The sequence below is a fragment of the Salvelinus namaycush genome, chromosome 38 (genome assembly GCF_016432855.1).
Source record: "Salvelinus namaycush isolate Seneca chromosome 38, SaNama_1.0, whole genome shotgun sequence".
Taxonomy (NCBI): domain Eukaryota; kingdom Metazoa; phylum Chordata; class Actinopteri; order Salmoniformes; family Salmonidae; genus Salvelinus; species Salvelinus namaycush.
This window is the reverse complement of record NC_052344.1, coordinates 17,286,967-17,299,888: the sequence shown is the minus strand read 5'-3', so window position 1 is coordinate 17,299,888 and position 12,922 is coordinate 17,286,967. Positions and strand designations below refer to the sequence as shown.

The following is a 12,922-nucleotide window of genomic DNA, read 5'->3' as shown; positions in this document are numbered from 1 at the left end:
GCCTCCTTCTTTCCACTCCTCTCCTCTTTTGACCTCACCCTCTCACCTTCCCCCCCTACTCACAAGGCAGGCAATACGCTTGACCTCATCTTTACTAGATGCTGTTCTTCCACTAATCTCATTGCAACTCCCCTCCAAGTCTCCGACCACTACCTTGTATCCTTTTCCCTCTCGCTCTCATCCAACACTTCCCACACTGCCCCTACTCGGATGGTATCGCGCCGTCCCAACCTTCGCTCTCTCTCCCCCGCTACTCTCTCCTCTTCCATCCTATCATCTCTTCCCTCTGCTCAAACCTTCTCCAACCTATCTCCTGATTCTGCCTCCTCAACCCTCCTCTCCTCCCTTTCTGCATCCTTTGACTCTCTATGTCCCCTATCCTCCAGGCCTGCTCGGTCCTCCCCTCCTGCTCCGTGGCTCGACGACTCATTGCGAGCTCACAGAACAGGGCTCCGGGCAGCCGAGCGGAAATGGAGGAAAACTCGCCTCCCTGCGGACCTGGCATCCTTTCACTCCCTCCTCTCTACATTCTCCTCTTCTGTCTCTGCTGCTAAAGCCACTTTCTACCACTCTAAATTCCAAGCATCTGCCTCTAACCCTAGGAAGCTCTTTGCCACCTTCTCCTCCCTCCTGAATCCTCCTCCCCCTCCTCCCCCCTCCTCCCTCTCTGCGGATGACTTCGTCAACCATTTTGAAAAGAAGGTCGACGACATCCGATCCTCGTTTGCTAAGTCAAACGACACCGCTGGTTCTGCTCACACTGCCCTACCCTGTGCTTTGACCTCTTTCTCCCCTCTCTCTCCAGATGAAATCTCGCGTCTTGTGACGGCCGGCCGCCCAACAACCTGCCCGCTTGACCCTATCCCCTCCTCTCTTCTCCAGACCATTTCCGGAGACCTTCTCCCTTACCTCACCTCGCTCATCAACTCATCCCTGACCGCTGGCTACGTCCCTTCCGTCTTCAAGAGAGCGAGAGTTGCACCCCTTCTGAAAAAACCTACACTCGATCCCTCCGATGTCAACAACTACAGACCAGTATCCCTTCTTTCTTTTCTCTCCAAAACTCTTGAACGTGCCGTCCTTGGCCAGCTCTCCTGCTATCTCTCTCAGAATGACCTTCTTGATCCAAATCAGTCAGGTTTCAAGACTAGTCATTCAACTGAGACTGCTCTTCTCTGTGTCACGGAGGCGCTCCGCACTGCTAAAGCTAACTCTCTCTCCTCTGCTCTCATCCTTCTAGACCTATCGGCTGCCTTTGATATTGTGAACCATCAGATCCTCCTCTCCACCCTCTCCGAGCTGGGCATCTCCGGCGCGGCCCACGCTTGGATTGCGTCCTACCTGACAGGTCGCTCCTACCAGGTGGCGTGGCGAGAATCTGTCTCCGCACCACGTGCTCTCACCACGGGTGTCCCCCAGGGCTCTGTTCTAGGCCCTCTCCTATTCTCGCTATACACCAAGTCACTTGGCTCTGTCATATCCTCACATGGTCTCTCCTATCATTGCTATGCAGACGACACACAATTAATCTTCTCCTTTCCCCCCTCTGATAACCAGGTGGCGAATCGCATCTCTGCATGTCTGGCAGACATATCAGTGTGGATGACGGATCACCACCTCAAGCTGAACCTCGGCAAGACGGAGCTGCTCTTCCTCCCGGGGAAGGACTGCCCGTTCCATGATCTCGCCATCACGGTTGACAACTCCATTGTGTCCTCCTCCCAGAGTGCTAAGAACCTTGGCGTGATCCTGGACAACACCCTGTCGTTCTCAACTCACATCAAGGCGGTGACCCGTTCCTGTAGGTTCATGCTCTACAACATTCGCAGAGTACGACCCTGCCTCACACAGGAAGCGGCGCAGGTCCTAATCCAGGCACTTGTCATCTCCCGTCTGGATTACTGCAACTCGCTGTTGGCTGGGCTCCCTGCCTGTGCTATTAAACCCCTACAACTCATCCAGAACGCCGCAGCCCGTCTGGTGTTCAACCTTCCCAAGTTCTCTCACGTCACCCCGCTCCTCCGCTCTCTCCACTGGCTTCCAGTTGAAGCTCGCATCCGCTACAAGACCATGGTGCTTGCCTACGGAGCTGTGAGGGGAACGGCACCTCCGTACCTTCAGGCTCTGATCAGGCCCTACACCCAAACAAGGGCACTGCGTTCATCCACCTCTGGCCTGCTCGCCTCCCTACCTCTGAGGAAGTACAGTTCCCGCTCAGCCCAGTCAAAACTGTTCGCTGCTCTGGCACCCCAATGGTGGAACAAACTCCCTCACGACGCCAGGTCAGCGGAGTCAATCACCACCTTCCGGAGACACCTGAAACCCCACCTCTTTAAGGAATACCTAGGATAGGATAAAGTAATCCTTCTAACCCCCCCCTCCCCCTTAAAAGAGTTAGATGCACTATTGTAAAGTGGTTGTTCCACTGGATATCATAAGGTGAATGCACCAATTTGTAAGTCGCTCTGGATAAGAGCGTCTGCTAAATGACTTAAATGTAAATGTAAATGATGTGGAATCAGCAAATTTGCCCCAGCTGAAAAGTACGTTCCCCTTTTACAAAATGGGGTTTTCAAATTGGTATTATTGTGTGCAGTCTATCTCTGCAGAGAAACTGTCCTCAAGTCCAAGACAGGAACCAACATGATCTGGTGATCTGTCACCAAGAAACCAATCAAATCTATATTGGCTTCCACATGTGACTGCTCCCCCAGACCCTTGTAAGCAAGACGGAATGGGCATACATGTCATGAACTGCTCACCATATACTGTATATCCAGTGATCGAGACGACAGCGCTTCCTCTACTACTTACTGTTGAAATGTATCACGTCTTCATTTACATAATTAACTTTCACATCTTCACTACCTCTGAAATTGAGTTAATTTCATCCACACAATCCATTCTCCTCCTATAAACATACTTATCATCTATTGTGAAGTGGATCTGCAGCTTCTCCTTGACCATGGCCTTCAGCTCAGACTCCCTGGGGTTGTGTGAAAGAAGGCCTGACTGCAGTAGAATAGTCCCATTGAACAGGCCAGGACCAACCAGCCTATTGTCCTGGATGGGCAGCTGCTGATCCCAGGAGGATGTTGGAATGATCAACGAACCCCGAAACCCCAGCAGGATTAGGAGCGCTCCCTAAAGTGTCAGTTACTGGGAGGGATGAGTACATTTACAGGCTGGAACAGAGCTGTAGAACAATAGAATAGTGTAGTGGATGAGGCATGGATTGATGGTTGGTCTATAACAGTGTTAACTTTCATTCCTCTAAGGTTATCCGAATGCTAAGGTAAAGGTCACGGATACAATATGTAGAAGAAATTGTGTATTTGATGGGCAATATTTCAATAGAAATTTAAATCAACTTTAATTTGGGTCATTTACGTCAGGGATATCTTATCCAAATGGGTTTAGAAGAGATGACTTGACATGGGCCAGAGAGATGTCTCACTGACTGACACAGGGATTCCAGACTCTGACTTGAAAGGAGTCCCTAGTTCTCAGGCTTCCACAACAAGGTAACTGGAGCCGAGGCACAGAGTGTGACATCCATGGGACATCCATAAGGTTTAACCAAGTGTGGTTGCACAACAGTATAGTACACACTGATCTGGAATGTACTCAATGCACTGCTTATCATACAGTATGATATTACACACACACATACACTACCGATCAAAAGTTTGGGGTCACTTAGAAATGTCCTTGTTTTTGAAAGAAAAGCACATTTTTTTTCCATTAACATAACATCAAATTGATCAGAAATACAGTGTAGACATTGTTCATGTTGTAAATGACTATTGTAGCTGGAAACGGCTGATTTTCTATGGAATATCTACATAGGCGTACAGAGGCCCATCACTCCTGTGATCCAATGGCACATTGTGTTAGCTAATCCAAGTTTATAATTTTGAAAGACTAATTGATAATTAGAAAACCCTTTTGTAATTATGTTAGCACAGCTGAAAACTGTTGTTCTGATTAAAGAAGCAATAAAACTGGCCTTCTTTAAACTTCAACTTTTGATTTTCCCATGATGTCAAGCAAAGATGCACTGAGTTTGAAGGTAGGCCTTGAAATATATCCACAGGTACACCTCCAATTGACTCAAACGATGTCAATTAGCCTATCAGAAGCTCCTGAAGCCATGACATAATTTTCTGGAATTTTTCAAGCTGTTAAAAGGCACAGTCAACTTAGTGTATGTAAGCTTCTGACCCCCTGGAATTGTGATACAGTGAATTATAACTGAAATAATCTGTCTGTAAACAATTGTTGGAAAAATTACTTGTGTCATGCACAAAGTATATGTCCTAACCGACTTGCCAAAACTATAGTTTGTTAACAAGAAATGTGTGGAGTGGTTGAAAATAAGTTTTAGTGACTCCAACCTAAGTGTATATTAACTTCCGACTTCAACTGTACTGTATTTTATACCATCTACTGCACCTTGCCTATGCCGCTCAGCCATCGCTCATCCATATACTTATATGTACATATTCTCATTCCCCCTTTAGATTTGTGTGTATTAGGTAGTTGTTGGGGAATTGTTAGATTACTTGTTGGATTTGTGTGTATTAGGTAGTTGTTGGGAATTGTTAGATATTACTGTACTGTTGGAACTAGAAGCACAAGCATTTCGCTACACTCAAATTAACATTTGCTAACCATGTGTATGTGACCAATAAAATTTGATTTGATTTGAAGAATACAGAGACTGGACAGAGGAACTCTGCCTAGAAGGCCAGCATCCCGGAGTCGCCTGTTCGCTGTTGACCTTGAGACTTGTGTTTTGCGGTTACTATTTAAGGAAGCTGCCAGAACCCCCAAATGTTGATGCTCCAGATACTCAACTAGTCTAAAGAAGGCCAGTTTTATTGCTTCTTTAATCAGAGCAACAGTTTTCAGCTGTGCTAACATAATTGCAAACAGATTTTCTAATGATCAATTAGCCTTTTTAGAAGATAAACTTGAATTAGCTAACACGACGTGCCATTGGAACACAGGAGTGATGGTTGCTGATAATGGGCCTCTCTACGCCTATGTAGATTTTACATAAAAAATCTGCCGTTTCCAGCTACAACAGTCATTTACAAGATTAACAATGTCTACACTGTATTTCTGATCAATTTGATGTTATTTTAATGGACAAAAAATGTGCTTTTCTTTCAAAAAGAAGGACATTTCTAAGTGACCCCACACACACACACATACATGCACGGCACACACACGCACATAATAGTTTCATAAATGTTCAGGTAACCCCAACGCTGAGACTATAAATGGTAAACAGTGGCCAAAAGGGTGACAAAAATATACTTGGCTAATTTCTTGGCACATGTCATGGATACCATATCTCCAGGCAGAAACAGGAGCCCTCAGTGACCACTAGTACCAGCTGAGAAGCAGACTTTGCCAATCGTAGAAAAAAATGTCAAAGGCCACATAGCACCACTGAGAAGGCTTTCATCCATTTTATGGATTTAAGATGAATGAGTCCCAGATCTATTTATACTACCTAGATACCACGTGTGTCATTTTGACTGCACATTCATATCTATTTATGATGGGACATGCCACAAGTTACAACTGCACTTAACCATTCTCGCTGTCTAGGATATGTTTCTTTGAAATGTCATAATCTATACTGTAGAATTTCAGCCTACAGTAGATTGGGAATTGAGCTTAAAAGTTGAAAGGTTTTGATAGGACTAGTCAACAAGAACGAATATACTTTATTATTATTATTATTAGGTATGAACATGTTTTTGGAACTTTGCAAGTCAGTTGAGGGCCAATATATGTTCCACTTAGGGGAGCCAACTTCTTGGGGAGGGCCTGAAGATTACATTGACAGTTATCTTGTAGGTTGAGAATGTTACCGTTTCACTGTGAAACAGATATTGAAAACACCTGTCATAAGTTTTAAGTGACGTTTTTACTTTCATTGAGAGGTGTTAACGCTTATTTATTTTCTACACAAACTCGCTTGGTAGTAAAACCCCCATTGACAAAAAAAAGGTTGATGCACTGCGACAGCTAAGCGCTGGATAGAGTTTCACATTCTATATATAAGCCTGGTGACTTGTGTCACTGGGCTATTTAAATGCCATGCAGTGTCCCACTGTCAAAACATAGGCCGCGCGAGGGTACAACAGTATGGTGGACCTTTTTGAGACCAACACTTATTTCTTCAACGATCTGCGCTATCTCGAGGGAGATCATGGACCATTGCAGCACTTGGACATGGCGGGGGTGTCCCCTTTGTACCACGGGAATGACAGCCCGTTGTCACCTGGGGGGGATCCGTCCGAGACTGGATGTGACAGCAGCGGAGAGGAGCATGTCCTCGCACCCCCTGGTCTTCAGCCGCACTGCGAGGGACAGTGCCTCATCTGGGCTTGTAAGGTTTGTAAAAGAAAGTCTGCACCGACCGACAGGCGCAAAGCGGCCACTCTCAGGGAAAGAAGGCGGCTCAAGAAGATCAATGAAGCATTCGATGCGTTGAAGAAAAAGACCGTGCCCAATCCGAACCAGCGCCTGCCCAAAGTGGAGATTTTACGCAGCGCCATAAACTACATCGAGCAATTGCAGGACCTGTTGCATACACTGGATGAGCAAGAAAAAACGCCCCAAAATGGCTCATATAACTATAACGTGAAAGAACACCATGTAAGCTTCATTTGAGTAGTATTTGCATCTGCATTTTTTATGTCACTTTATGCGTACAATAATTTGCTTTATACTTAAAGGAAACATTTCCATAATGAGAAATATCTTACTGTGCATTATGCTTGTAGGCTTACTACTTTGTATAATTACACGTGTGTTAGTAGACACTTAAGCTAATACATGTGTGTGTACATGAAGGCGTCCAATAAGCAGTACCATTGGAAGAAGAACTGTCAAAACTGGCAGACCTCAGCTGATCATTCCAATGCACCAATGACGAATCAGAGAGAAGGTTGGTGCCAATTATGAACAGTAAATTAGATCTAAATTGCTCTTTTGCAACTCATCAACTGATTGTACATCTTATATATTTGATTTCTATATTTCAGGTTTCACGGAGTCTTCAGCGTCCACCAGCCTTCTTCGCCTGTCATCAATCGTTGACAGCATCTCAAGTGAAGAGAAACCGACTTGCAACGAAGAAGTCTCAGAAAAATAATGCATGATTTATTGGAATTTTGTAGCCTGAATAAGCGACGTCAGCATTTCATATTTCCATTGTCTATTTCGAAATTATGTTCACTTCTTTATTCATATGTTTTAGTTTCCATTTACTTATATTCATTTGTACAAATTAACGGGCATTTTGTAGTCACTGTTTTCTTTTAAATTGTATGAATGGTCAATATTTTCTTTCTAAAGTATGACAACAATGGAACTATAATATTTTATTTCCAAATGGACATTTGATAATTGTAAATATTTTATAATATATTAACAACTTAATTTATTTTACATATAAAAGGCAGAAACACAACCTCAAGAGATTCATTGTTGTATTTGAGTATTTATATATGAACTGACCAACAAATAAATTGTAAGCATTGTATCTTACAAGGTATCTACGCGTTTTGTTTTGTTCATCACTAATTAAGCACTTCATTATTTATTTAAAATACTTGTCAGGTATTTTAAGGCAATTTTTGTTTTTACACATTTTGATATAAAAACAAATGACATTTTGTACACTATACCTCAGGTATTCATTTTTGAATTATCCTATGTCGTACCAGTTTTTAATTAGACTTGACTCACTCCAAATACTATAGATTAATTTATGCTGTATTGGTACTTAAGGTAGGTCATACTGTGTTCAACCTCTTTGCAGGTCATTTCATTCTTATTATGTGACAAACTTGCAGCCATACCTTTCAGGTCTCATAATGATATCCGATGATTTCCCTAATGTCCCCACTAACCCCCTTGATCATGTGGAATTTGAATAGAGATATGACACTGTACATGCAAGCATCAGCCACAAGTTCCCCCAGTATTCATGGGTATTAGAAGACCATAAAATCCAACGGGACCTGAAATAGCCTAGGCTCCTTTCTTTGTTCCAGCTGGCAGAGAGCTAGCCTGGTCCACTTCAGTAGCGTTACATTTACGTTTTAGTCATTTAGCAGACGCTCTTATCCAGAGCGAATTACAATTAGTGTGTCCATCTTAGGATAGCTAGGTGAGACAACCACATTTCACAGTCGTAGCAAGTATATTTTCCCTCATAAAGTAGTAAGCAAAGTCGGTGCCAGTCGGAAAATAATGTATTTAAAAAATATATATTATTAAACATTATTACTATTATTATTATTATTATTTTACTATTATTATTATTATTTTGCCACCTCTAAAGTCAGATATGCTTCGACATGGAAACTTGGTCAGGAGGCAACGGTGCAGCCAGCTATTAGGTCCTAATTCATGATCACTTGTTTGATGCACATTAGCACAACGTTTACACATAGTTTATACGGGACTCCCTTAATGTATGTTTGATATGATGATCTCTTTCTCCTACATGTTGACTTGGGGAGGCCTACTTGTTTATGATCCCACAGTGCATTGCTGTGCTGACCTAACCCTGCATCACAGTGAGCACTGCTCCTCTCCCTCTAAGGTCTCTGGGGCTGACACACTGCCCTGCTGACCCCTGTGTGTCCAGCCTGGTGTCATAGACTAGGCGTAACATAATGTTAGCCACAACAAATTGGAATTTGTAACATATCATAAGAATTGTAAATTCAAAACATATTGTACGAATTGCAATTCATAACTTATCATATGAAATGTAATACGTAAAATATCATACGAATTGTAATTTGTAACATATAATAAGAAATGGATGATGAACATCCAGAAATGAATACATGTCATACCAAACGTAAAATATCATCCTAATTTCAGCGTCCCGGATTTTTGTTTACTATGTTACGTCCACCCGAGTCCAGGTTGTTTTGTCTGCCTTTCCCTCAGCCCTCACACAAATGTAAGCATACACACACACACACACACACACACACACACACACACACACACACCTCACACTGACTCATGACCCCAAGCACACACACAACTTATTAGTGACTCATCCAAGTCATTTGAAAAAGAGGCCATAGTAGAGATGCACTAGGGTCTCTGTGGGGTGTTGTTTTTGTATTGCCGCGGAGTACATTCGAATTGATTAACCTTACAGTCTTTGTATAAAGGCGTAAAAGGCTTTAGGGTAGTGTACGTTTTGGGTGATTTCTCAAAACAGCAGATTGCATATCCAATGTACCAACATTTATCCAAATCACAATGCCAAAGCACCCATGCTCCTATTCCTAGTGCGATTAAAAATAGATTTAATGAGCACTTCAGTGATGCCTGATACAGTAAGTACTATCAAAGGATATAGGGCCTGTACTTCAAAGTCCCTTCACGTCTTTCCTTTTACTTCTGATTCTCTCACTGAACCAAACTGAAACTAGATAGCCCCAACAGTAATGTTGTTTTAATGGGATCTAAGCAGCTTTCTCACAGTGAGTTTGTGGGCCTGTTTCCCAGTGTCCATGAGAAGTGTCCAGCGTCTTCCTTCCAAATGAGTTCTAAGGCTCTCCCAGATCCCCCTAAATGACTTTGTCAATCTACTGTTTGTTTTTGGATAATATCATTGATATGTTTTACCAAAATCTACCACCTGCTCAACATTGAGACCTAAACCTTGGGAAAATAGCAATTACCACCTTTATGTTGAGAGGGACGTAATTTCCTTGGGACCTGTTATTTTAAGATTTAGATGCAAATTGATCAGTCTGGGGTTTAATAGATGTGATTCCTATACTAATGTCTATGATTACTGTCTTATTTATGTATAATACAGTCTTTATAAGTTAGGTGTTAGAGATTCAATTGTTTAATCCTCTCTCTGGGTGTTTTAAATGGAGGATAACTACAGTATGTTGTATTATCACCATTTGACTTGTTAGTAGACAACATCGGCCTGCAATTTTACAGAGATTTCCTTGTCATTTATGATGCTATCGAAATGGATTTTGCTGTGAAGGATGTGTTTAAAAAGTCAAGGCCGATGAAAGGGGAGATTTTATAGGGGAGGATCAGCCTTTGGGAGAAATGCCTTGATTTATCTGGCTTTCCTAGAATATCCTGCTATGAAATGATTCCCTGCAACATTGTAGTTGGCAGCACACTGCAGCTCCCTGCCAGACAAGTGGTGTTGCCAATCAAAAACCCTTGTCATGTGATATGATCTAATGCACCCATTAAAGTAACAGTGAAAGTCTCACTTTTAAAAGTTCATATTCTGTTAACTCATACCGAAATAATCTTACTCATACCCAAATAATCGTGTTGACTCATCCAATACTCGCATTTGTGGCCAAAGCCTAAATTGGACAAAAAAACACTTCAACAACCCCACCTCAAACTTCTATCTCAAACAGACCATTTAAAAAATGCTTGCTATTTCCTCATAGAGTATGATGTCATACTCCTGAGGAGGATGAGCTGGCCAATCAGTGGTCTAAAGGAGGATGAGCTGGCCAATCGGCGGTCTACTCGCATGAATCTTTTTTATGCTCACATGAATATTTGTAATGACCGGTATATGCCCACAACATTCTATTGCTGAGGTACACCCACACCATTCCAACACAGTAAAGCTGCTTTTTAACATACTTAATTACACATTTTGGAAGGAAAACTATTTCACTCATATTGTAACTAACTGTTGGTCATATTTCATAGAAATCTGGAAACACTAGACAGTTACTTTAAGAAATGGGCTTCCCACCATATATAAAAACAAACATTGGTTAACTGGAAAAGTGAAATACTTTACATGAAGGATTATATAAAGTGTAATTTAAATTATTGTATCAGTCTGAAACATGTTGTTCATCAGACAAAATTGAGATGATTTGTCACCATACTCCACATCTTTCAGAAAAGAAAAAAAAAGTTTCCATCTATGGCATATATAATCTGTGGTAAATAAACCTTTATGGAACATTTGATATATGACCCCTATGGAGACCTGATAAGAGGGGCACAACAGCACATGAAATCAAAGCTTCAGCAAGTTTAGAAGAAATACGGGTTTCACACGTGAGGGAAAAGGGACATTAAATCCCAGCTAATACCCTACACTTAACTCTGCCTCTGACCCCTGACAACAACTCTGGAATAGAGGCGATAAAAAACAAACCCCCTAGTTCCCAAGAGACACCACTAGCACTTCAGATCACAGAGCCAGAGTGAGTGTGTACAACGACTGGAGCAGCGCATAGGCCTCTGCTAGATGTGTCGCCACTAACACCATATGCTGGTGCAATCGTATCCTATAGGCTCAATTAACTGTCGGTTGTTGCCAGGTTTTCTCGTTGTCCATATTGTTGGGGATTGTTCACAGTCAATATAGCCTTTGATCTCAACAGCAGCATCGAGGGCCAGGCTCATGCCAATGTCTTCTTCAGCTGTGCGCAATACAAACTCGGACGGCAATTCAGTGGCAGGTACTCGAGTGTTTTCTTAGGTGTGCGCGGTTCCCAGAGATCGAGGAGGACAAACGTTTTGACACGTTGTGAGAAATATCCACATTGTATCCTTGTAGGGTGTCAACAAACACAAAGCTCGAATAATTACTCCAACGACTGAAACAGGCAGCTAGCTCATCATGGCTATTCATCAGTGTTTGTTCTAGTTAGTTTCTCATGCGTAATTAGGCTATGCACATGTAGTTCGGGCGCAAGCCGCCTCTTTCGAGACGCAGCTTAAATAATGAATATAGCAAGCTTATTAACATGTATTACAAGCCGAATGTTTTAAAAGTTAACACAATTGTAATGCCAGATTTCTCATTTTATTGAGTAAAATGTATCAAGGATACAATGCGATACAGGTCTTTTAAGAGTGGCCTCGAACTATACATTATTAGACATTGAGACCTTTCCAGGTGCAACAATTACAGTGCTGTGAAAAAGTATTTGCCCACTTCCTGATTTCTTATTTTTTTGCACATTTGTCACACATAAATGTTTCAGATCATCAAAGAAATTTTAATATTACACAAAGATAACCCAAGTAAACACAAAATGCAGTTTGTAAGTGATAATTTTATTTATTAAGGGAAAAAAGCTATCCGAACCTTCATGGCCCTATATGACAAAGTAATTGCCCCCCCTTGTTAAATCATGAATTTACTGTGGTTAATCACAATTTTTGGAAAGCTGAGTTCAATTTCACTAGCCACACCCAGGCCTGATTACTGATTAAAATTACAAAGTGAGCGCAGCGACGACTCATCAAAGAGGTCACAAAAGAACCCACAACAACATCTAAAGAACTGCAGGCCTCACTCGCCTCAATTAAGGTCAGTGTTCATGACTCAACCATAAGAAAGAGACTGGGCAAAAATGGATAGCCATGGCAGAGTTCCAAGGCGAAAACCACTGCTGACCAAAAATAACATAAAGGCTCGTCTCACTTTTGGCAAAATATTCTGTGGACTGACGAGACAAAAGTTGAACTTTTTGGAAGGTGTGCGTCCCGTCACATCTGGCGTAAAAGTAACACAGCATTTCAGAAAAAGAACATCATACCAACAGTCCAACATGGTGGTGGTAGTGTGATGGTGGTGGTGGTAGTGAGATGATCTGGGGCTGCTTTGCTGCTTCAGGACCTGGACGACTTGCTGTGATTGATGGAAACATGAATTCTGCTCTCTACCAAAAAATCCTGAAGGAGAATATCCGGCCACCAGTTCGTGACCTCAAGCTGAAGCGCACTTGGGTTCTGCAGCAGGACAATGATCCAAAACACACCAGCAAGTCCACCTCTGCATGGCTTAATAAAAACAAAATGAAGGTTTTGGAGTGGCCTAGTCAAAGTCCGGACTTGAATCCGA

The 12,922-nt window shown here is 42.3% G+C and overlaps 1 protein-coding gene across 1 annotated transcript; it reads left to right on the top strand.

Annotated features, from left to right (window-relative positions):
• The first annotated feature begins 6,056 nt into the window (after positions 1-6,056).
• On the top strand, positions 6,057-7,572 carry LOC120032214 (myogenic factor 6-like). The gene is made up of 3 exons (XM_038978199.1): positions 6,057-6,678; positions 6,877-6,970; positions 7,068-7,572. Exons 1-3 carry the CDS (start codon positions 6,166-6,168, stop codon positions 7,175-7,177), a joined length of 717 nt encoding a protein of 238 aa, XP_038834127.1. The 5' UTR covers positions 6,057-6,165; the 3' UTR covers positions 7,178-7,572.
• Positions 7,573-12,922: the final 5,350 nt, after the last annotated feature.

Bases quoted from the DNA above. Each gene is read 5' to 3' on its own strand.
- LOC120032214 (XM_038978199.1), top strand. From the start codon at position 6,166: ATGGTGGACCTTTTTGAGACCAACACTTATTTCTTCAACGATCTGCGC. The intron at 6,679-6,876 runs GTAAGCTTCATT...GTGTACATGAAG, and splicing joins ATAACGTGAAAGAACACCAT to GCGTCCAATAAGCAGTACCA. The intron at 6,971-7,067 runs GTTGGTGCCAAT...TCTATATTTCAG, and splicing joins AATGACGAATCAGAGAGAAG to GTTTCACGGAGTCTTCAGCG.